This window comes from Sinocyclocheilus rhinocerous, unplaced genomic scaffold, assembly GCF_001515625.1.
Source record: "Sinocyclocheilus rhinocerous isolate Xijiao unplaced genomic scaffold, SAMN03320098_v1.1 scaffold19, whole genome shotgun sequence".
In the NCBI taxonomy this organism is placed as follows: Eukaryota; Metazoa; Chordata; class Actinopteri; order Cypriniformes; family Cyprinidae; genus Sinocyclocheilus; species Sinocyclocheilus rhinocerous.
The window spans coordinates 713,028-735,973 of record NW_015638975.1 but is presented as its reverse complement, the minus strand read 5'-3'; the positions used below and the strand labels follow the sequence as shown (position 1 = coordinate 735,973).

The 22,946-nt window shown below is 36.9% G+C and overlaps 1 protein-coding gene across 3 annotated transcripts in view; it reads right to left on the bottom strand.

Moving 5' to 3' along the window:
* Positions 1-22,946, bottom strand: part of LOC107750494 (unconventional myosin-Ie-like) — a 42,616-nt gene that overhangs the window by 5,081 nt on the left and 14,589 nt on the right. For all 3 annotated transcript variants that reach the window (XM_016565882.1, XM_016565883.1, XM_016565884.1), the window contains exons 3-20: positions 22,356-22,445; positions 21,463-21,557; positions 16,245-16,332; positions 14,621-14,710; positions 13,788-13,919; positions 12,271-12,405; positions 11,978-12,110; positions 10,263-10,459; positions 10,098-10,178; positions 9,512-9,598; positions 9,251-9,337; positions 8,074-8,241; positions 7,130-7,215; positions 5,882-5,963; positions 5,586-5,692; positions 4,422-4,520; positions 3,675-3,819; positions 548-662 (exon numbers count right to left, since the gene is read on the bottom strand). In XM_016565882.1, the coding sequence (XP_016421368.1) occupies positions 548-662; positions 3,675-3,819; positions 4,422-4,520; positions 5,586-5,692; positions 5,882-5,963; positions 7,130-7,215; positions 8,074-8,241; positions 9,251-9,337; positions 9,512-9,598; positions 10,098-10,178; positions 10,263-10,459; positions 11,978-12,110; positions 12,271-12,405; positions 13,788-13,919; positions 14,621-14,710; positions 16,245-16,332; positions 21,463-21,557; positions 22,356-22,445 (2,017 nt within the window). The remainder of the gene's footprint in view (positions 1-547; positions 663-3,674; positions 3,820-4,421; positions 4,521-5,585; positions 5,693-5,881; positions 5,964-7,129; positions 7,216-8,073; positions 8,242-9,250; positions 9,338-9,511; positions 9,599-10,097; positions 10,179-10,262; positions 10,460-11,977; positions 12,111-12,270; positions 12,406-13,787; positions 13,920-14,620; positions 14,711-16,244; positions 16,333-21,462; positions 21,558-22,355; positions 22,446-22,946) is intronic.

Below are 22,946 nucleotides of genomic sequence, written 5' to 3'. Positions count from 1 at the left end.
AAAAATAGAATTTTCAGCAGCCATTATTCCAGTCTTCAATGTCACATGATCCATCACAATTTGATGCTCAAGAGACGTATTTATTTATTTATTCATTAATTTATTATTTATAATAATACTTTTGAATGAAGGTGTACTTAGACTTTTAATAATAATACTTTTGAACGAACCCAAACTTTTAAACAAAGTTTATGTCCACAATTAGGCATTGTTAATAAATAAACTGAAAATAAAAAAAATAAAAAAGTGTTTTATTAAAGTGTTTTTATTCTAAAACTGGGCCAAAAGGGCACATAGCTGAATAAACACCCGAACATGATCACCCAGACAAGGTGGGAGTATTTTTGTCTTTTGTGTGTCTATTATTACTTTTAAATATAATGACAATAATTCAGCTGAAAGCAGCAGTTGAGGTCAGACTCCAAAGACATACGGGGAAAACCACTGAATTCCCCTTTTAACTGCGACACATTCTACCATGTTCTATTTTACCATGTATGTAAAATCTTAACCTCACTCAAACAAATCATCTGAGAGTTGAACTCACCCTCCTCTCTCATTTGAACATATTTCTTGCGTGCACAATATTTCCTCCAGGCCGTCTGAATGGTTCTGGCATAACCGTCGAATTTGCGCTCTCTTGTCTCCTCCAGCAGGAAGAGCTGAGAACAGAATATAATGCAGGTTGTTTAAAAGAATCAAAAAAAGGGCTCACAAATTCATCAGGTATCAGTTTGAATCAGCCAAACGAATTATGTGCTGAATTCAGACTGTTTTTGACTTAACGTCTAATAGTTCACATAACAATAGTGAATAGAGCTGTATAACCATGTCCATTACACTAAAGGTCATTCTTCATCGGAGCTGTATTTACCAGTCCCATTATGACACATAGTGGGTTCGGTCTGTCCTCGTCATACAGCAGTTTCTTCTCTTTTGATTTCAGTTTTCATATTTCTCTTTCTCAGTAAGCAGCTGTTCAAAGTGTCCTGTGGTCATCCTATAATGCTTTGAGCACTGCAGCTCCACTGTATGTCCTCAGAACACACTGTCACAGCTCTGCTGCACTGTAGACTAAACATCAGATCCTATCATTATCACAAAGGCCTGGCACTGACTCTCTCTCTCTCTCTCACACACACACACACACACACACACACACACGGCTGGCACAGGATGAGAAATTATGAGCCAAGACAATGAAATCCTTCTTTGTCTCCCACCCCACACACAAACTAACACACATCCACAAACCTCCCATTGATAAACAGTCTAATGTTATGGCAAATAACCGATAAACAACACATTTATACTAATCATACCATTTTGTATGCGATTTGTATGAAAGTAAACACTAAAATAAATCATTTCATATGCCCAAATATATTGTGCATCCCTACTTACAATAATCTGTCCAGCATGTGCATCCCGTTCAAAGGTTTGAGGTCAGTATATATGCATATTTTGAGAAAATGAAACCCTTTAATACTTATATTTAGTAATAATGCATTAAATTGATCAAAAGTGAATTTTGTACATTTATAGTGTTTACAAAAGATGTCTATTTCAAATAAATGCTTTTTTTTTTTTTTTAACTGTTCATCAAAGAATCCTGAAAAAAAGTATCATGGTTTCCACAAAAACCATTTTTGATTGTTAAAAATAAGCTTTGTCATCACAGGAATAAATTATATTTTAAAATATATTCAAATATAAAACAGCTATGTTTAATAGCGACTTAATATAACAATATTTCACAATATTACAGATTTACTACAGATTTATTTAACTAAAAATTTTGATCAAATAAAGCCTGGGTGAGGATAAGCTTTTTTTTTTCTTTTCTCAAAAGCATTAAAAAAATCTTACTGACCCCAAAACCTTTGAACAGTCGTGTATGACGTAATAATGTATATCAAAATAAGGACCACAATGCAAATAATTTGTTTTTCTCCTTTCTCCTAATTCTGTGCTAAAAATCTGGCCTAGACATTTTTTGACAGTGTTGGTGAGATTTATCCTATCAGACCGTTAGGATGTCTCATACAAACACTGTAAGACTTCATCAGCTCTCAGAAGGATCAAAGAGTTCATTTTGGCAAAGCGACTACTACATGCATGAACTCGCTCTCTCGCTCTCATTCTCACTAAAGAAATTCTTGTAGTCATGAACTAATTACTCTGTGTCAGCACCTTATCTCAGAAGGAGTTTTGTTTTGAGAGGCTGGGCAGCTCAAATCTGGGCTCTCCCATATTTAATATTACACACACACATAGAAAAGGCCACATTTTAACACCTATATACCAAAGTCACACATCTCTGGATAATCTGCTGCATTCATGCCGAGCCACAGAGCCTTATTCTGTGGGTCTATGTATACGTGTGTACATCTAAATGTCAACAGTGAGATCACAGCACATCCACAAGCAGTGCTTTCATAAGCAATCAAAAAAAAAAAAGTGCAATGGAAAAAGCAAAGCTGTCTTGGACATAACAGAAGCAGCTTTACCACAGCACTGCAGTTGTGTATCAGATCCAGAGTAATGTTGACCTAACAGTGCTGACGTGGGACCAGCCCAGTGTCTCTCCTCCTTTCTTGCTGACTGCCCACTATTCATCACCACTATGAGCTGAGCTGATGTCTGCGAGACAAAGGCTGACTTTTACACTTCACCACTCTCCTGCCATTACAGTACAACTGAAATATTAAATCTAGACCAAAGCAAGAAGCAATGTTCTACATGCTGCAGTTTTTCCCAGCTGTTGCTGGTGTATCTTGTTGTACACCACTCGTTTTAAAAAATATGTTTTTCAAAACGTTTATCTGAGTGAATTTTGTAGAGCAGTCTGAAAGTATATGAGCACTGATGCATTTTAAAATGTATCAGCATGACTGTGTTATAACAAAATACGGTATTTAAAAAAGTGGCATTTACACTAATGTTTGGGGTCAGTAAGACTTGTTAAAAGAGAATAATATTTGTATTCAGCAAGGACAAATTAAATTGATCAAAAGTGACAGTAAAGGCATTGATAATGTAATGTATAATGTAAACTGCATGAAAATAATGAAAGCAAAATACATTTTAAAATATATATTAACTAGAAAACAGTTACTGTTAATTGTAATAATATTTCACAACATTACTGTTTTTACTGTATTTTTGACCAAATAAATGCAGCTAGGGTGAGCAAATGAGACTTCTTTAAACCCCAAAATTTTGAACAGTAGTTTATTTTAAAGAAAAATGGCACAATCACAATTTTCAAGTAAAACATTAAGAAAAAAAGAGGTTTGGTTTTAAATGATAAGACTTTGGTTCAATAAACTGTTCAATATTGAGACAAAAAGGATGTGGACACTTTCTGATGTCAAACCTAAGGTATGGTCACATTAGACCGTGTTCCATTCACTTTCATTCATATGTATATGTGAATATGGGAGAGCTGGAATGCAAACAAGGTTCACATTCTAACGTTTGGTGAATTCTGTCAAGTGAAGTCTTAAAGTGAAAAGAAGTTTGACTAACTGAGGAACAAAATGTGAAATACTGACTCTTCAAAGTGTAGCAGATGTTTTATGATAACTTTACATTTATTAAAACAGACTTGGGTATCATATTTTGTTGCTGAAAGATTTCAATTGAAGTTGTCCAACCTTGTCAGGTCTTACCGACTCAGGAGCTTTGATGAAGATTTTGGTATGTCCGAGCTGATACTGGTCTTGGTCCATGTTTACGGAGCGCAGGAGATGCAGCACACCCTGCTTCTCATCCCCACGCCACGTCGGCCATGACTCCTTCGTCAAAATGGCATACCTGAGAGAGATCATCATTTGGAAAATTATATCATATATTTGAGTAAAGTATGTATTTTTCATTCATGTAACAGTACAAAGTGCTTAGTTGAAAGTCTTCTGAAGTGGAGTCCTGTGTAAATAAACTGTATGAAGTGTGTGTGCGCAAGATAAACACTGGCAGGGTGGAGTAAAAAAGTCACTTTAAAACCAATAAGGCGTTTAATATTAAAACACCAAAGGATGATTCAGGTTTTTACTTTTATGTAAAAAGTTAATAACCCAATGAAGCATCCAAAATAATTGGTGTCATAATGGAGGAATTACACACTTAAACTAACACAATGACGTTTGATCACCGCACACTGATATGAAGAATGCACAAAGGAAACTGCCCAACAAAAGATGAACCAAAATTCATCAACATGAAAGTGCCATAACATACACTTGCAACTCTAAGATCTCTCTTCCTTCTCTTTCTGAAGCTCTTTCTTGTGAAAGTGTGGTGTCTTCTCACTGCATGACGAAATTGTAATGCCAGAAGTGACCATATGCTCTCATTCCATGATGTTCTATGAAGAGCTTCCTGTCAGGCTTTGAGGATGAATTTGAAACTGTCTTTACCTGTTCAAAAACTTGCGGAAGATTCTTCTGTAGGCATAGCCGGCACGCCTTACTCTTATATTCTCCTTCAGACCCAGATACTCCACCTGGTGCTTCACTCTAGAGAGAGAGAGAGACAGATTGAAAGGAAGCAAGGAAGGAAGGAAGGTTAACATTTACAGCAACAACTCAGAAAGCCCCTTTACAGAAATTCTTAAGGCCCTGTTGCAATTTTATAAACAAATAAGGCATTTCTGGTAGTTTCTCCATCAGTCTTTCCAAAATAAATGACTAAATAAATGCAAATCTTTTGGACACACATCCTGAGAATGAAATTGAGTGCTAATTATACTGCCTAACGTGAACAATGCTCACAAACCCTCATAACAGGAAGACCATTAGAGTCTGAACAATACATGCACCGGATCAGAATATTTCATTCCACGTTTCATTCCAAAAACACTGTGGTAAAAGAGGAAAAAGGCAGGAAAAGTAAGCAAACAAACAAAAAAAAAGGTGAAAGAACTGTCGGGACAAAGGACACCCATGCTGAGAAATAAAATTAGAATCCTTTTATTGCTACTTTCCTTTCTAGTTTTCCATTTTGATTTACACTACCCTTCAAAAATGTAGTATTTTAGCATTTTTAAAAAATAAATTAATACTTTAATTCATCAAGGATACATTAAATTGATCAAAAACAGTGAATACATTTACAACGTTGCAAAAGATTTCTATTTTTTCAAATAATTGCTGTTCTTTTGAAATTTCTATTCATCAAAGAATTCAGAAAAAAAACGGTTTTCACAAAAACGTTAAGCAGCAAACTGTTTTAATAACTATAAATGATTCTTGAGCATCACTTCAGCATACTTGAATGATTTTTGAAGGATCATGTGACACTGGAGACTAGAGTAATGCTTCGATTTTTCTGTTAAAATGTTTCTCTGCGATTTTCCCCGGAAATGTTAAAACTTATGAAAGACAAGCTCAGATGACGCATTAAAGGCAGAAGCTACTAAGTGAGGATGTTTTGCTCTCAAAGCATTGCTTTTTTTTTTGCTTTAACATTAATAATGGCCACTTTCACAAAATGTATTACTTTAATAATAATGCTAATCAATAGTCCCATTAATAATGTTCAGGAAGTAAGAATTCAACTTTGCCATGACCGTGGACTCTCACCTGCTCTCCTCCCAGTCTTTAGGTTTCTTGGTCTCATTGGGTTTGATACAGCGGATGTAGTGAGGTGTACATTTCATCAGGGTGCTCACCAGATCGTTGGCTTGTTTCTGTCATTACAAAGAAAAAGAGGATGTAAAAGAGCTAAAACACCTCACAGAGTTACACACATACAGTCTACATAGATAGCCAGACAACCGGAATATGTGAAAAGTGGTTATCAGTGTAGTATACGAGTAGAAACAGTTAGAACCTACAGAGGTTCAGAGACCTGCAAAGAACCTGCAACCTCAACTCACCTTGATTTTACTCCCTGCAGTAGTGGGTCTGCCTTTTTTCTCAGCATTGAGGTTTTCTGGGAACAGGGCATGGATGAAAGGTCTAATAAAAAGAATCAAACCAGAAAGGAATGATTTGGGGTTGGCAGAAAGAGAGAAGAATACAGCAGAAGAAATACAGAGTTTAACAGACAGGAATGTTTTGAATCGTGTCTCTCTGCTGCAGACAGGGTCACTTGAATTCCTTCGAGCCACAGTGCACATTGTTTTGGAGATCATCATCACTGGGACAGTCTGAATACCTGTGGTGTTTTATCTGTGGTGCTCACTATCCATTTGCCTCACTAGATTTTACTAAGATTTAGCATACAGCAGTAAATATATTGCTATTGCTAATATATATTATTGGTTTCCTTGTAGTATCTGTACAGTATTTTAATATTCATAAAATCTCACTGTATGTGGACCTTGTTTAGCTCAAGTGTGCTCTTTGAGAAAATTTTGTACCAAATGCCAGTTGGTTATATAACAAAAAAAAAAAAAAAAAAGGCGTCTACTCTTATTAAGGTGTTTGGGACATTAAAGGAATGTTCTTGGTTTAAATAATAAGTTAAGTCCTCTCTGCAGTATCTGTAACACATTACAGGTTTAAATGCAGAAATCAAGCTTATACTTTATGTTAAAGTTATGTCATCTTAAATAGAAAACTTTCACATAAGCATGCTTTGTTATTAAACCTCTTCATAGGGTTAACTGTCAGGGAGTGGAGATGCAGGGCTACGTCTGTGCAGATAGACAAGAAGCCCTGCTTCGTCACTGAATTCAAGACTTCTCTTTCTTCTGTTCTGTGTATAGGACCTGCTGGCTGGTGCAAAGGAAGTTCCCCTGCGAACTCTGTGTGTGTGTGTGCGGTGCAGATATATACGCATGACACCACGTGTCTGAATGCAGTCTGAAAGCGGACCCCCAGAAGGCTTCACAAAGGGCTGCGGGAGGACACGGCTTGCACAGATGGCTATTGGGGCCCAAAAGAGGCCCAGGAGCACATAAGAGCGACAGGCACGCTCTACAAGTCCTACTCCCTTGAGAGACAGAGGGGCCTTTTGGACTCAGAAACAATGATAATCTCCTGCACACTTGTATTGTGGGCCCTTCAGCTGGCCTGATTATATCCATGATTTACATATATTAAGATCTTCAAGCGCTCTGAGACTCTGTTGGATGAGATCACAGACTGGCAGATTTTTAGGATGGAGGAGTGACACTTACATTTCACTGCTCTGCATTAGCTCGATCAGGTCAGTGAACAGCACGTCCCTGTTCCTCTCACAGAAACCCTCTGCATCATAAGACACCTGGAGAGACAAGTAACAGCTCAGTTAAACAGTAGTGTGTTCTGGACAGGGTTAGAAACACAAGTCATTCTTTGAGCCACATTTGAGCCAATAGATGCTCAGATCAATGTCAGCTCAACCAACCAACTACTTACATTTACGTACTTACAGTCTTTGTATATACAAGTGGGAAAGTAGAGAGTTTTTAAACCTCATAAATGACTGACTAAATGAATAAATAAATATTCTAGGACTGATATTTCATTTTGATCTGGACCTTGCTTTTATATTTATTATAATTATTTACACTTTACAGTTGTATAATTTCAAAATATGTATCCCACAAATGCATTCATATTTTTTACAAATCATTTGGAGACAAAATCTTCACCATTGTAATTTTATTGATTATTCTTATTATTTCCTTTTAATTTTCTCTTCCATTTTGTATCATTTTTTGGTTAGGGTATTATTTGGGCTCTTTTGGCTTTTTATTGTTTTTACCCATTTTTAAATTGCATTTATTTATTTATTTACTTATGTATTTGCAGTAAATGCTAGAAGACACATATGTTTTTTTTTAAATCATGGGTTTTCCTTTGTCAGTAGAACATGCTTATTTTAAATCTAATGTTGCAGGATGTGGAGGGCTCCCCCTGCCTCCCCTCAGAGCACGCCTCATTGAAAACGGGGTATATGGATGGTGCCACACATACTGAACTACCTCAAGGCAACAAAGTGTAAACGAGAGACTGAGAGGGAGGTGGAAGGAAAGACACAAAGTGCTAAAAAAAAAAGTATTAGAAAATTCTGTGAGAAAAAAGGTAAAGAAAATGATTTAACAACACTGCAGAGGAGTGCGGGGAGGTGGGTAAATACCTTGCCAGCGTAATGGTGAATGATGAAGCCCTGGTTCCAGCTGTTAAAGTGCTCGTGATTGTTGATCTGCATTCGGAGCTTCTGCAGCATCGTTTGATCTGCACCCTCACCCTTCGCATGCATAGTAGCACACACATCGTCCAGTATACTCATGATGCCTGGAGGATTCTGGGAAAGGACACAAAATGAAAGTGAGATTCATTCATATTGTAAAATGCATTCCTATTTTTCAAATTCATTTGGACACATCCTATTAGGCTCCTTAATAATTGTATTGAATTATTATTATATTATTTTTCAAATGTTTTTGGTTAGTGTTTTATTTAGGCTCTTGTTGATTGTTACTGTTTGTACCTGTATTATTCATTTATTTATTCACTTTATTCATTTCTTTATTTATTCTTTCATTCTTTTTTAAAATGTTTCATATTCTGACCTGTGAAGCATTTTGATCTGTATTTTAAGTATGAAAGTTGACATAAAAAAAAATCTTTAGTAGTCGTAGTAATAAAAGTAGTACACACTTATGTAGTATAGTTTAGTTTTAAATAAGGTATAGCATGTTGCATTGCAGGACATCTACTTTTAAGTATTTTACCCACATATTATAATATATAAAACAACATAAAACATTTATGTCTAAAGTGTCTGAAACCGTTTTAGCCCACATTCACAGCTTTTCAAGCTTAATCAAAACTCAGGAAATGAATCATCATACATTAATCTGAATGAAAACACACTGTCTGATAACACACAGCTGTCTGTATTGTCCGAAAATTCAGACGTCTCTCTTTATTCACAGAGTCCAACGAAAGGAAAACAGCTTGTAAATTTCTCACAGACAACCATTAGCTTTTAGCAGTGACACGAAGAAGCACTTTCTCACACGCTGTCACACCAACATGGATGGTTAAGGTTCTCCCTTGTTGTGAATTTCATGGCTCTGTGTGTCTAGTCCCTCTGTGAGTGAAGCAAATTGAATTTGGAGGCATATCAAGCATTTTGAGGCCATTAGACAAACAGTCATGGGAAGAGAAAGGAGGCTTTTGTGGATATGGATCTGAACTTCTTAGTTCGCTAATGTTAGTTTTATTGATTTACTGCACTAGGCAATGACAGATCATATCCAACTTTTTAAACAGATGGATGTTTGATTTGCACAGTTAGTGAAACTTACCACTTTACTCTCAATGAGGTCACAGACGATCTTATTGTTGAAGTACTCTATGGGAGTCCATCGGATTCCTTCCTGTACATACTCCTCCTGAAGAGAGGAAAAGAACAAATGATGAAAATGATCCTGTACAAGGGTGGAGCAGAAGTATATAGTACTTCCTGTACTGCTAGAACTAGGTTAAAGGAAAGGTGGGACTTTTACTGATTGAAAGCACAAATCACAGCAAAAACAAAAAGCACAGGGGAGAAATGGAAGTGTTACCTGCTCAGCTTTCAGAGTCAGCTCAATGAAAATCTGCTGCAGTTTTTCATTCACAAAGTTGATACAGAACTGTTCAAATCCATTTTTCTAAAAGGCAAGTGAAAACAGAAAATAGATACTGTCACTATGAACCAAAAATAACACCAGTAGTGGTGACAAAGGAAACAAATAAGTTGCAAATCAGCTTCGGTGATAATGTGAACATGACAAACAATGATTCAATTGTTATTATTATCAATAGCATAATAAAATACACAGTTGTTGCTCAAGAATTCAGCATCTTAGTGGTAGTAACATCAAATTAAAAGGGCTGAAAGCTGTTTTCAGAGCTTTATCCAGCTTTATCCTTCTTAGGAAGACAACACTGGCAGTTATCTTAAAAGTCTCAATACCAGATGCTAAACCAAGAGATTATCAGATTAGTCAAGCTCATTAATATGTTATCTGTTTACAAAAGTAGAGGAGAATCAATCCAGGCAATTAAAAATCAATCATCTTATCTCATTAGGTAGACTGGAAGCTACACATCCTGTTAACTGCTGTGAAAACAATCATTCCAGTAGTGACGAGTAAATTAAATACTCACCTGAAAAATCTCAAAGCCATAAATATCTAATACTCCAATGTTCAGCTCCTGATGGTCCTTAACCATGGCTTTATTGATTGACTAAAAAAAATAGGAACCCATTTAGTGCTTATTTCTTCTCTAACATCGGTTTTTAAGAGGGGTATAGGTGTATATGGCTTGTACCTCCACCAGGTAGTCAAAAACACGAGAGTGCAGGGCTTTGGAGAGGGCGTCACGAGTGAAACACGCCTGTTCCACATTCAGTGTTACGTCTATGGACTCTGACTTGCCACCCCATTTGCCGTCCATCTTACGGCTGGTGAGTTTTTCTTTAAGACGATGCTGATCGATGCCCAACAGGAAGGCAGGAAATGCCAAAACTATGAGCAGGAGAGAAAAAGAACAGTTTGGTAGAGTCAGAATGACAATTGCACACAATGCCATACACAAGTGTTTCTAAATGTGTAATATATAGTAACTGTTTAAATGTTTGGGGATAGGTAAGATTTTTTTCAATGTTTTATGCTCACCAAAGCTGCATTTATTTGATCAAAAATACAGTAAAATCAGTTATATTGTGAAATATTAAAAACGGTTTTCTAACTTTACGTTAAATTAATTCCTGTGATGCAAAGCTAAATTTTCAGCATCATTAATCCTGTCTTCATTGTCACATGATCCTTCAGAAATCATTCTAATACGCTAACTTGAGGCTCAAGAAAGTTGTGGTGCTTAACATTTTTGTCAACTGTGATTTTTTTTTTTTTTGATAGAAAAGTTTAAAATATCAGCATTTATTTGAAATATAAATCTTTGGAACATTATAAATGTCTTTTCGGACACTTTAGTATTTATGTACTAAAAAAATGTACATAAAATCCCCAAACTTTTGAATGTAATGTAACGTAACATAACATAACTATAATGTAATGTAATGTAATGTAATGTAGTGTAATATAATATATAACTTGGAAAAATTGAAGAAAACAGTGGTACATTGTACATATGACTCATGTGCATTTTTTTGGTGTAGTCACAACAATAGATCTCCTCTGAGGAGAGGCACGGGTGAGACACGAGTTACTGACAATCCTGCGCCTCACTCCATTTGTGATGAACCCCGCCTCTTCACTGACTCACCACCTTAAAAAGGAAACTGCCCTCATTCAGTCCTGATAGTGATGTAGTCCGTCATACTGCTTAAGTATGGCTCATTATTCAGATGTTCGGGTGTGGTAGAACAGAGCACACTAACTGCTCTCCCAAAACAACACAACTATAAAAAGATCTGGGAGTGTCCGTGGCTCTCAAAAACACCCTTACATGGTGTCAATCAAAGACCTCTATAAAATATATGGATTGGCAGTGGAAGATGTTGTCTATAGAATTTATTTCCCAGGATGCATGAGCTCTTTGCAGATGGTTTTGTTATACGCAGGCGGCTGAGCAGTTGTGCCGCATTTGGTTTTTAGATTGGCAAGCCAACACTAAATGTGTGAAAGCTGCTGGCAGCAGACAGGAAGAGGGGTTAGGGGGCTGGGAAGGGGCAGAACAGGAAAGGCACAGATTAGCTTCGTCTGCTCCCAGCACAGCATGGCTTTATGCCTCAGCAAACAGCCTCTGTCATTCAAGTGCACTGCTCCACCTGAGAGCTTGGAGACACTTGCAGGGAATGAGAGAGAGAGGAAATAGAGGGGTGGGCTGGAAGTTCAGAGTTTCACTGTGCAATTTTAGGGTGTGATGTAATATGCAGATACCAGGCGCATAAACAGAGCTCTATTTTCTGAGGGTAATTTGGTGTGGCAAGACAATTTAGCATCAGTTAATGCAATGAAATAATCTACAGCACACAGTTCAAACGAGGACACCAAAATGGGGAACTGAGTCTATGTACATACACTCGTCATTTTCTACAGCAGCATAGTTCCCTGCTTCCCTGAAGCTGATGTTCCCAAGGTGAAGAATTCCTGCCACAATCTGCACCACCACGGCGCGGTCCATCCCTGAGATACCAATCACGTCCATGGCATGCTGGGGTCAGACAGAGAGAGGAGAGGGAAGTTACAACAACAGTGTCTGCAAATATGGAAAATAGTTGTCATATTTGAACAGGCAAATTTTTCACAGCTACATAAGACTCCCAGGACACCAGAGTCTGACTCAAATACCAAGCTGTCTAAATCATACTTACCAAGGTTTCCTGGAAGTCGTGCTTGTCGTTAATATCGTCAACCTTGTAGGAACCTGACTGGTTGAGGTAAGTGTAGTAATCCAGGTTGGTGATACCCAGACTACTTTTCTGGTCTCCACTGGCTCCCTCTATTAGCTGAGAAAAGGTGTAATATTTACAGAATGTGGGCTTCTTCAAGTTCAACACTTTTGTCCAAAGGTTTGATTTTTATTAAAACCAATAAATATTTTTCACATGTTTTGTGTTATATCAAGGTCACATTAAAATGGTCTCGTTGTTACCATAAATAAACTTGTTACCATACATTTTGCTCCGAAATTTTTTTTTGTAAAGTATTGTATTTGTTCAGCAAGCAAAAAACAGTGTCAGTGAAGAGCATGAGATGAAATATGAGATTAAATATAAAGAAAATAAAGGTAAATCAATGTAAACATCAGTTTTGAGCACATTACTGTTAAGCACCATTTCCAATCAAGTTTAAATTTTGTCAATTCACACACACTAACATTCAAAAGTTTGGAGTCAGAAAGCTTTTTTTTTTTTTTGAAGAAAGGCTGCATTATTCAGCAAGAATGCATTATGTTTTTTTTTTTTATTTCAAATTAATGTTTTTCTTTTCAACTTTCTATTCATTAGAGAATAGTGAAAACATGTATGATGATTTCTACAAAGATATTAAGCAGCACAATTGTCTTCAACATTGCTAAAAATAAGAGATGTTACTTGAGCAACAAATCAGCATGTTCAAATGATTTCTGATGACATATTTTATCAAACAAATGCATCCTTATTGAGCAAGAGACATCTTTTAAAAATGTTTAAAAAAATCTTACCGACCCCAAACTTCTGAATGATAGTGTAGAAAGTCTGAAAATAATCTTCAATGTTTATCTCTATTTAGGATATATGAAATGCTAGTTCTGAAATAAGTCTTGGCAAGCCAAAAGGGTCCAAAAATGTTCCAAAAAGTTTTCAAATGTCATTTCCACCACTGTCATTTTCACTACAAAACACCATTAAATAATACAAAATTTAAGATATGGAGGAAATGACACTGCGGTGAGAATTTATGACTTTCTGGAACAAAAAAAAGTTAGCATTCTCCTGGACAATGTTAGCAGACAAATGAAACAAACTAGTGAGAGTGTGAAAAGTGTTGAAAAGTCTGCAGGGCCAAAAGTGTCCACAGTTGAAGAAACACCAAAGAACAAAAAGTCCTAAATAAACGTAACCATAGGAAAACTCTCAAACTCTCCAAACTTGTGAAGGAGAAACAGTGGTGAGAAGGCCTCGTTAAGAAGAAGGTCAGACAGACTCTCCCTCTTCCAAAAAACTCAAGTGGTAAACTCAGAACAACGTGACCTGCTTTTCAGAGCCAAATGGCTCCATCTTCCCTTTCCTGAATTTTACTGCGGTTATTCATTCAATTTTTCCTCATAACGTGCTGCACTTATGCTACTGACGGTAACAGTGACATCTTCTGAGAGAAGAAGCCAACCTCGTGTCCTCACTCTCACCTGGTAGAAGATGTGGAAGCTCCTCTCTCCAGGATTCCGCATCACCACACGTGATTTTTCCAAAAGGAAGTTGGAGATCTTCCCACCATCTGGCTCACCGCCGGAACTGAACTGAATCTCAAAGTATTTCCCCTGTCAGGGAAGATGAATGTTAAAAAGGCACAGACGTGATGTACTGCAGGTGTGTATGCCCAGAACTGAAAATAAGAGGAAATAGGTGCTTTGACACACACACACAAACACTCTCCACTATCATTTATGTGTCTCTCTCTGTTCGTTTATGTGTGCTGCAGCTGTCTGCAGTTACCAGACATGTCAAAAACCTGTAACGACATTACCAGCCCCTGTAGGACCCCTGAATTCATCTAGATGCTTTTTCATCCACGAAACTCTCCTATCCACTACACAATCCATTTGTATCACAGCTAAGCCATTCTTCTTACAATAAAATTACACCAATCCCAAGAAAACAAAAACAAGACTGACATGTCTGGGCATAATGAAGCAGAACTGCAAGTAAATGTGGCGTACAACATATTTTGTAACAGCTGCTTTAAATTGGCCTGTGAGTATTTTTAAGGGCAGTACTTGCCACGTTTAGGCCAAAGCCTTACGATAACATCATATTTATCAAATGTTCTTATTGCAGTGGCAAAACATTGCTTTTTCTTTCTTTTTGTATTTGAACTGGATGCTCACCCTGTTTTTGTTGGTTCTAGTGCAACTGTGTTCCTCTTAAATTCATCCTGAGGACAAGACGCAGCCCAACACAAGACATATGCTATCTGTTTTCTTCAATAAAATGAGTATATGGGAGGATGATCGAAGCTTACAAATCGACTGGAGTTGTTGTTCCTCACTGTCTTAGCATTCCCGAAGGCCTCCAGAAGAGGGTTGGACTGCAGAATGATGTCTTTGACATGCTGTGTGGACATAAACAGGAAAAAGAGAGAGATTGAGAGTTAAGTTGACGTTTTTCATACTGTGGAGGATTATAAGTACAGAACTTATGCTGATCTGGAACTGATGAAATGAGATCAGTGGGTAACGCCCATCTTGTAGAGTGAATTCAGGTCAAATTGGTCATCCCAGTGTCTAAAAGTGGCCTAATTGACCTGAATTCATCCCCCACCCCCACATATATCAGTATGCGTGCACACTCCACACAGAATTTAGAGACGCAGAAGTTCTGGGATCTCCAATACCATCACTGTTTATGACATTAGACGTCCCATCTTCAAGTTCTTATCAAACATATAAAGTGTACAAATTGCATAAAGACATTTTTAAGAAATCTGAAATTAAAAGTCACATTGCTGATGTAAACAAATTAGAGCCGAGGGCTAGTTTGCATTTGCAACACCAGGAAAAAAAAAAGGAAAAATTTATAATTTGCATATAGACAGAGAAAGGGTATCAACTCCTGTGTGGACCACACAAGTAAAAAAATTGATACACAGAGAGATAAAAAGAAAATAAAAGAGGCAGATGAGCAAGACACCAAAGATATCAAGATGAACCATTCAGCAGTGATGGTCATATGATCATGAGGCACTGTGACATTCAGGAGATCAGACAAAGCATAGACACAGCAGAGCAGCCCGAGCAGAGAGACTTTCTGTTGTACCACCACAATACGCTACTTTGTTCAAGACGCCATCAAACATACTCGTCAAAACACTAGTAACAGCCTGTACACTATCAAATCATTAGATAGAGCACAGAGGGAATCATTTCAACATGGATTTTTATTTTTTGTCCCAAATAAGCACAGTGGGACTAAAATGTCCACACTGAATTTTTGTGATTCAAAATTTTATTGAATTCAGTGTGATTAATTACGAACAAAAATAAGGCTTTAAAACATTAATGAAATTAAGTAATTAGCCATAGATTGTGGATCATGTTTAGATATTTTACCTGGTAGATTAGACAATAACTTAGTTCAGGCAGCTCGAGTGATATTGTCATTAAAGCAAAAGGAGGAAAAACCAAAATAATTTCTCAAATTCCTATTAATTTTCACTTAAAATTTTATGCAAAATATAAGCATACCAGAATGATAGAATTGGTTTATATATGCATTAACAAACGGTTAATTCAATCAGATTAATACAAGCAACAAGTGTCAGTCTCTGAGCTCACTCACATGGCTCTTGAAGGGGCTGAGAGGGGGACACAGGACAGATCAGAAGGGGATTGTGGGGGACAGATGGCTGCTGGTGGGGTTTAGGGGATGAGAGAAAGATTGTAAGAGATGGGGGAAGAGGAATAATGTCAGATGAAGCAAACATCAACATGGATCAGGATTCTGTTTAACACTAACTGTCAGAAACAATCTCGGTAAAGTCATCAGGAACAGGAAGCCACTGTATGCTGTTTTTCTATTCAACCGCACCTTAACTATTCCTGAAAGTTACAAGAGTTTTCATTTTTTCTTTGTTCTGTGCAACCCACCTGAACTCTGGGACCTCCACCTGAAACTTTGGAGATGTAGCCCATGATGTACTTTGCTGCTACCGTCTTCCCTGCTCCGCTCTCACCGCTGGGAAGAACATAAAAAAGATGACAAATGTTAAGCTCATTCCTATATAAATAAATAAATGCACAGATACTTTAAACAAAAATATGTTGTCACTTTAGTTTGAGGACCAATTCTCACTATTAATTAACTATTAACTATGACTTTTGCCTCAATAAACTCCTACTTTGCTACTTATTATTATTATTATTAAGTAAGCTAGGTTCAGGGATGTGGCAGGGATCTAAAATGTGGTGCAGAATAAGGCATTAATATGTGTTTTATTTGTGCCGATAAACAGCCAACATACTAGTAATATGCATGCCAATAAGCAACTAGTTAAAAGTGAGAATTGGTCCCTAAACTAAAGTGTTACCAAATATTTAAAGTAAAATATTTCACAATATTACTGTTGAACGGTAATGCATATGTGCATATCCTAAAAGCATAATATAATGCTATTATACATATGTTAGGCTTTTAGGGTGTAGTAGTGACAACAATGATTGTTACAAAATAATACTAACAGAATTTAATGTTTTACCAGTCAAAATTTTTATGACCATATTAAAACCCAGACTGTAATTTTCCTATAAAAACAAAAACAGGAGGGTGTTAGCAAGCAAAAAAAGCCCCCTGTGTGCCCCACAGCACAGCACTAAAATCTGCTCAGCAAGCTTTTAAGAGGGTCAGAGAGGGTTTAGTAGATTCTTATCCTCAATTAATACAGATCAAGTATAATGGTGCTGGCGAGAGGGGAATTCTTTTAATTAACTAAATATGTTTCTATATTTGTCCATAGTGAGCTATAGTCTGTAATGCGTTGCTCGGTTATGGGAGCACATGCTTATTTACAAAGTGAAAGGCCTGAGTTTGAATCAGATTGCACACAAAACAAAAGGTTTGTTTCTGTTGACAATAATCAGTAATTTTCTTATGGGATCATATGTATACATCTGTGCCGTCTGAACAGTGGATGTTTATGCTCATCAAGGCTGCATTTATTTAATCAAGAATACGGTAAAAACAGCAATATTGTGAAATATTATTACAATTTAAAATAACAATCTTCTGTTTTAACATATGTTAAGATATAATTTATTCCTGTTATGGCAAAGGAGAATTTTCAGCAGCCATTAAAGTCTTCAGTGATCCAGTGATTTGGAGCTCAAGAAACATTTCTAATTAGCAATGTTCAAAAGCTGTGCTGCTTAATATTTTTGTGGAAAACGTAATTCAGAATTATGTGATGAATAGAAAATCAAATTAATTTGTTAAAAAACAACAACTTTTGAACAGCAGTGTACGGTATATGTACACATACATATAGCCAACAGGGCAAGAAAATGTACTAAATGCTTATACTCAAATTAAAGCAAATAAAAATGCCATTCATTAATCCTGTGTCGTAACGCTGGTTCTATTTCGTTTTCTTCAGTTGCTTTACCCTCTACTTGCATCTTTCCGCCTGCCCTTTGCCTTTGGCAGGGCCATAAGCATTAAGATGTATGTGGTTTGGCGGATGATGACAGAAGAAGCTGGTTTATTTTTCTATATTTCTTCTATTACCAATGTCAGTATTGCCATTTTGAGAAGGCACAGCTGTAGCACATTAAAGGAAGCTTGGGTAAGCAGTAAGAAGTCCATTACATCACACAGCAGCGGTACTACACACCTTTAATTTCACTTCATCCTATCGTGAGAGCCTCGCCATATACATGCAGAAAAACTTCTCATGCTGGCTCCAAGAGTTCTTACAGGAGCTTAAGCCTGCCATGTGGTTCTCATTCCTTTGTCTTGCGAGTTTATAGGCTTTCCACCTTATAATGCCGCCCAAATGTGCACGCAAAGAAAGAAGGCGTGGTTTCAGTAACCGCAGTTAGTGTTGAAGCAGCCATGTCAGGGAGACGCTGTGTGTTTCTAGGCGAAAGCAAAAGCACTTTATTTGGCCTTCCGAAAGTAGATGTCTTTACATTTATTTTGAAAGATATAGCTCGCGATTATGGTAAGGGGCGTTACATTTCCGACGAGTGCTTGCGGTGTTCGGCCAATCACAATGCACTGGGTCAGCTGGCCAATCAGAGCAGACTGCGCTTGTCGGAAGGAGGGACTTTGTAGAAAACTAAGCGTTTGAGAGAGGCGGGGCATAGAGGACCTACAATAATGTACAGTATTTGAAAAATAATGTGTTTTTTGAACATTAAAGCATGTCAACATATTCTGTTACACCAAATACACCAAATAATGATCTTTAAAAAAGCATCGTATGACCCCTTTAAAGGAAATGTCCCTGCTCGTCTACAGGCAATGAAAGCTCTGGGAACACACTCTTATTGTACATTCATTGTACACTCAGTCCACTTAGATTAATTGTCCATGGCTATTTTTAAACACGTCTTTGGGGGATTTGTAATTTGTATGCTGTAATGCTCATTTTTAACTTCCTGCGTACGTTTGCTGACCAAAAATGGGCACAAAAAGAAAGAAAGAGAGACGCATCAATCATTCAGTCTCATTCAGTAAGTGACGAGTCATGAGACTCATTATTCAGCAGCAGAAACATCAGCTCAGCAAATACAGCACTGGGTCACACCGGTGAGTGTGAATTCTTTTGTATATCATACTGTACAGTCCATAGGGGCTGCCATAACAAGATGACAAAGTGATCAGTTAATTCTATCCTTTAGCACATGCAAAGTCTAATTCATTCAGTAAATGGCTTCCTCTTTTGGGGAAGAGAGACTATTTTAATACAAGATTCTGCTACATCCTTCTGTCTTGTTTTCACCAAACAATTCTGTACCATTATGCCATACAGACAATGAAAATCACAATCCTACACATATGCAGACAATCGTACACTTATGGCAATATACAATCCCGTTCAAAAGTTTGGGGTCAGTAAGATTTAGGACACGTTAAATTGATCAAAAGTGACTTCGGCATGGTTACAAAAAAAATCCATTTCAAATAAATGGTCTTTTAAACTTTATATTCATCAATGAATCCCAAAAAAATGCCTTGTGGTTTACACAAAATATTAAGCAGCACAAATGTTTTCAACATTGAAAATAATAAGAAATGTTACTTGAGCACCAAGCATCAGCATATTAGAATGGTTTCTGAAGGATCATGTAACACTGAAGACTGGAGTAATGGCTGCTGAAAATTCAGCTTTGCCATCACAGGAATAAATTACATTTAAAAAAATATCTTAAATAGAAAACAGTTATTTTAAATAGTGATAATATGTCACTATATTACTGTGTTTTTGATCAAATAAATGCAGCCTTGGTGAACATAAGAGGCATTTAAAAAAAAGCAAACTTCTGAAAAGTAACTGGCCATGTGAAAAGGAACTGTCCTTCATGCATAATGTTTTTTTAGAAAAACCTGTGCCTGTCCTAACCAAAATACAGCTTGACCACAGGATGCCTGGGCAGCAATGTCATGGGAGATTTTGTTTACTAATCTGGGTCATCACAATTCCACTTCCAGTCTCTTTATGTGGTCTGACTGAACTGGAAGCGGCTTTCTCGCTATACAAACAAACGGGTGAGAAAAATGCTGAATCTGAAGTCGCTATGAAGTAAGCACTACAGTCACCCTCCAGCCCACAGGTGACTATGAGATCTAAAAGAAAGATCTCAGGCTCAGCAGTGAAAATCTCCCTTTATGCAACTTCCCCTCCTTCACCATGTTTATCCATATGCCATAAAACTGCAGGGTGGTAGGGTGAATTCAGACACTTGACTTGAATGAAATGTTTTCTTAAACTAATAGGCAAAATTTCCCAACCTTTTTTTAAACTGCACCACTAGCAACACCAAAAGCAAGAGCCGTTTGGCAAAGTTCATACAAATGAAGTCAATTCCTTGCTAATTCCTAGACATATCCTAGCCCCAAAACATACACCACTGGTTGAGCCACAAGTTGACATGTTGGACAGCTCAAACAAACAGCATAATATTAAAAGCACTGCAGAACCAGTGTTCACTTGGCACTCAAATTAACTCATAATGTCCCCTGTGGCTCTCCAATCAAGAAACTTGTTTCTTGACTCATTGACTCATGTTTTGGTTAAGGTGAGTCAGACTTTAGCTCTTTGATTGCCGTCTCCAACAGGAAGAGCCCCCGCAATATTATACCAATCACAAATGTCTATTCAGTGGAGTTTCCTCCCATTTACAGTAGCAGATGGTCCCTCTAAGGGCCTTACAAGTGTGTTTCCTGTGCTCAAGCAGGAAGTGCAGGTTACAAAAGCTCTTGTGCTTTGTGTCTCGTACATCCTGGAGAAAATAATATACAAAATAAAGACCAAAGGATATAAAATTACTTTGTCTATTGTTATTTCATCAAAAGGGATAAAAGTTATTCTCACATATTATTAGTGAAATGCACATTCAAAGGGCACTGCTGAGGTTGCCGGGCTTGTTGAATCTGTTCTATTCAACCGTATTTTAACCGTACACCCTTATCTGTATAAGCAAAACAGTAATGACGACCTATTCACTCTGACAGCCCAGTGACTCTCCCATTACAACGTCTGCATTGATGTCATACCAAAATTAACTGTATGTCACACCCTTCCTACGTCACACATAAACAGACTGGAGAAAACACCTGAACGTCTGTATGTACAATTTAACATGTTAATTTAGTACAAATATTTATATAAAAGAATAACACATTTCAAAATAATGTGTTTAATAATCATATCCCTTGACCCGTACGGAAATTAATTTTCCAAACAGCAAGATGATACGCAACCAAAGATGTGTAGGTAGACCAGAATTAAAAATAGAAATAGAATGAATAGAGTAAAAAGATAAAAGACTAGATAAATACAAATAAAACAGAAATAAAACAACCAATACATTAACTTTTAAAGCCACTTTTCACATCAATTTACTTATCTGCCATTGCAGCCTAATGCAATTTATTATAAACTATCTCCATCTGAGGGTTTTTCTCCATTTCATTAATTGATCAGAATAATATGTAAATATTTCAGTTAAAAATGAAATTGAGAGTCCTAATAAACAGCTACACACAAATCAAGATTCTTGTGACTAAAAGCACCTACATTACAGTAAATTAAGTTTGATATTCAGATCACATATGTTCAGAGTTAAAGTTAGAAAGTTCTCTCACCTGATAATGACACACTGGTTCTCACGCTCGATCATCATGTTTCTATACATGTTATCAGCTAGAGCGTAGATATGAGGAGGGTTCTCATACTGAGCCTGAGAGAGAGGGAGAAATGGAGAAAAGCACATTCATTTCATAATTTACATTACAGTTCATGTTTAGGATGGCATGTGCTCACATTTATAAATAAGCTACTGTGTATAGCATATAAGTCAAAACACATTCAAAAGTCTTTACTGTAGCATCCACTAGCAAATGATTATTGACAGAAGCTAGAAGCTTGATGAGGAGCCAAGACCTCTGGCCAAGCGTGGTTAAGAACATGGACCTGTACGTGCTGTTCTGTGGCGGTATAGCCAGGTGGCTTTAATGGCTAAGGCAGGTCTACGCAGCTATTTTTCTGACTAAGAATGCAGCTGTTAAAAGCATTTGCACCACGCCTACACACTTCAAACTTCTTCTATTAAAATCATTACTAGGGCAATTGCTGTTTACAGAAACCTCTAGGTATCGAACTACATAAAGAACTTTATGAGGACAGTTTCGATACAGATCACGGAGTTTAGAAAAAAATGAGCCTAATTAGTGTGTGTAGTGAATAAAAGTCGTGTTGTTCAGAAAACCATGAAAAAATACGGTAAAACTTTAGTATAGGGACCAATTCTCACTATAAACTAGTTGCTTATTAGCATACCTATTATTAACATATTGGCTGTTTATTAGCACATATTGCGCATGACCATATTCTACATCCCTAATCCTACCCAATACCTAAACATAACAACTGCATTCCTAACTATTAATAAGCAGCAAATTAGGAGTTTATTGAGGCAAAAGTCGTATTTAATGGTTTGTTAATTTGACCTTAAAATAAAGTGACCAAAAACACTTACCGCGCCTTGGTACAGCTCTATTTCTTTCTCCCCAAAGTAGGGCATTTGTTTGAAAGGGTTTACTGAGATGAGTACAGGACCAATGTATGTCTGCAGGTAAAGGTCAAGGTTCAAAAGACTGCTGAAAGAAAAAGTGGCAGGAAAGTAAGGAAAGCTAAAATTCTGTAACTGTTTACTCTCCCTCATATCACTCTTAACCTCTATGTACTCTCTACATAGATTGTATTTTTGTCTATACAATGGAAGTCAATGGGGTCCAAAGTTGTTTGTATGGACAAAACAGTTGAAAATGTTCATCAAAATATCTTCTTTTGTATTCTGCAGAAGAAAGAAAGTCATACCGTTTTGGAGCGACATGAGGATGACTAAATGATGACAGAATTTTCATTTGTTGGTGTCCTGTCCCTTTAACTATTTCGTTACAAAATGTATCTTTCTCTGTGGAAATTATTAGACTGAAAACTCTCTCTTGCTGAAAACTATTAGAGGTTTAGCATTCACAATAGAGGAAAACCTCATGGACTATTTTACTCATTGTGGTTGTTAATACACAGAGGATATTCATAAAACTTTGGCTGGACCGGCCGATGA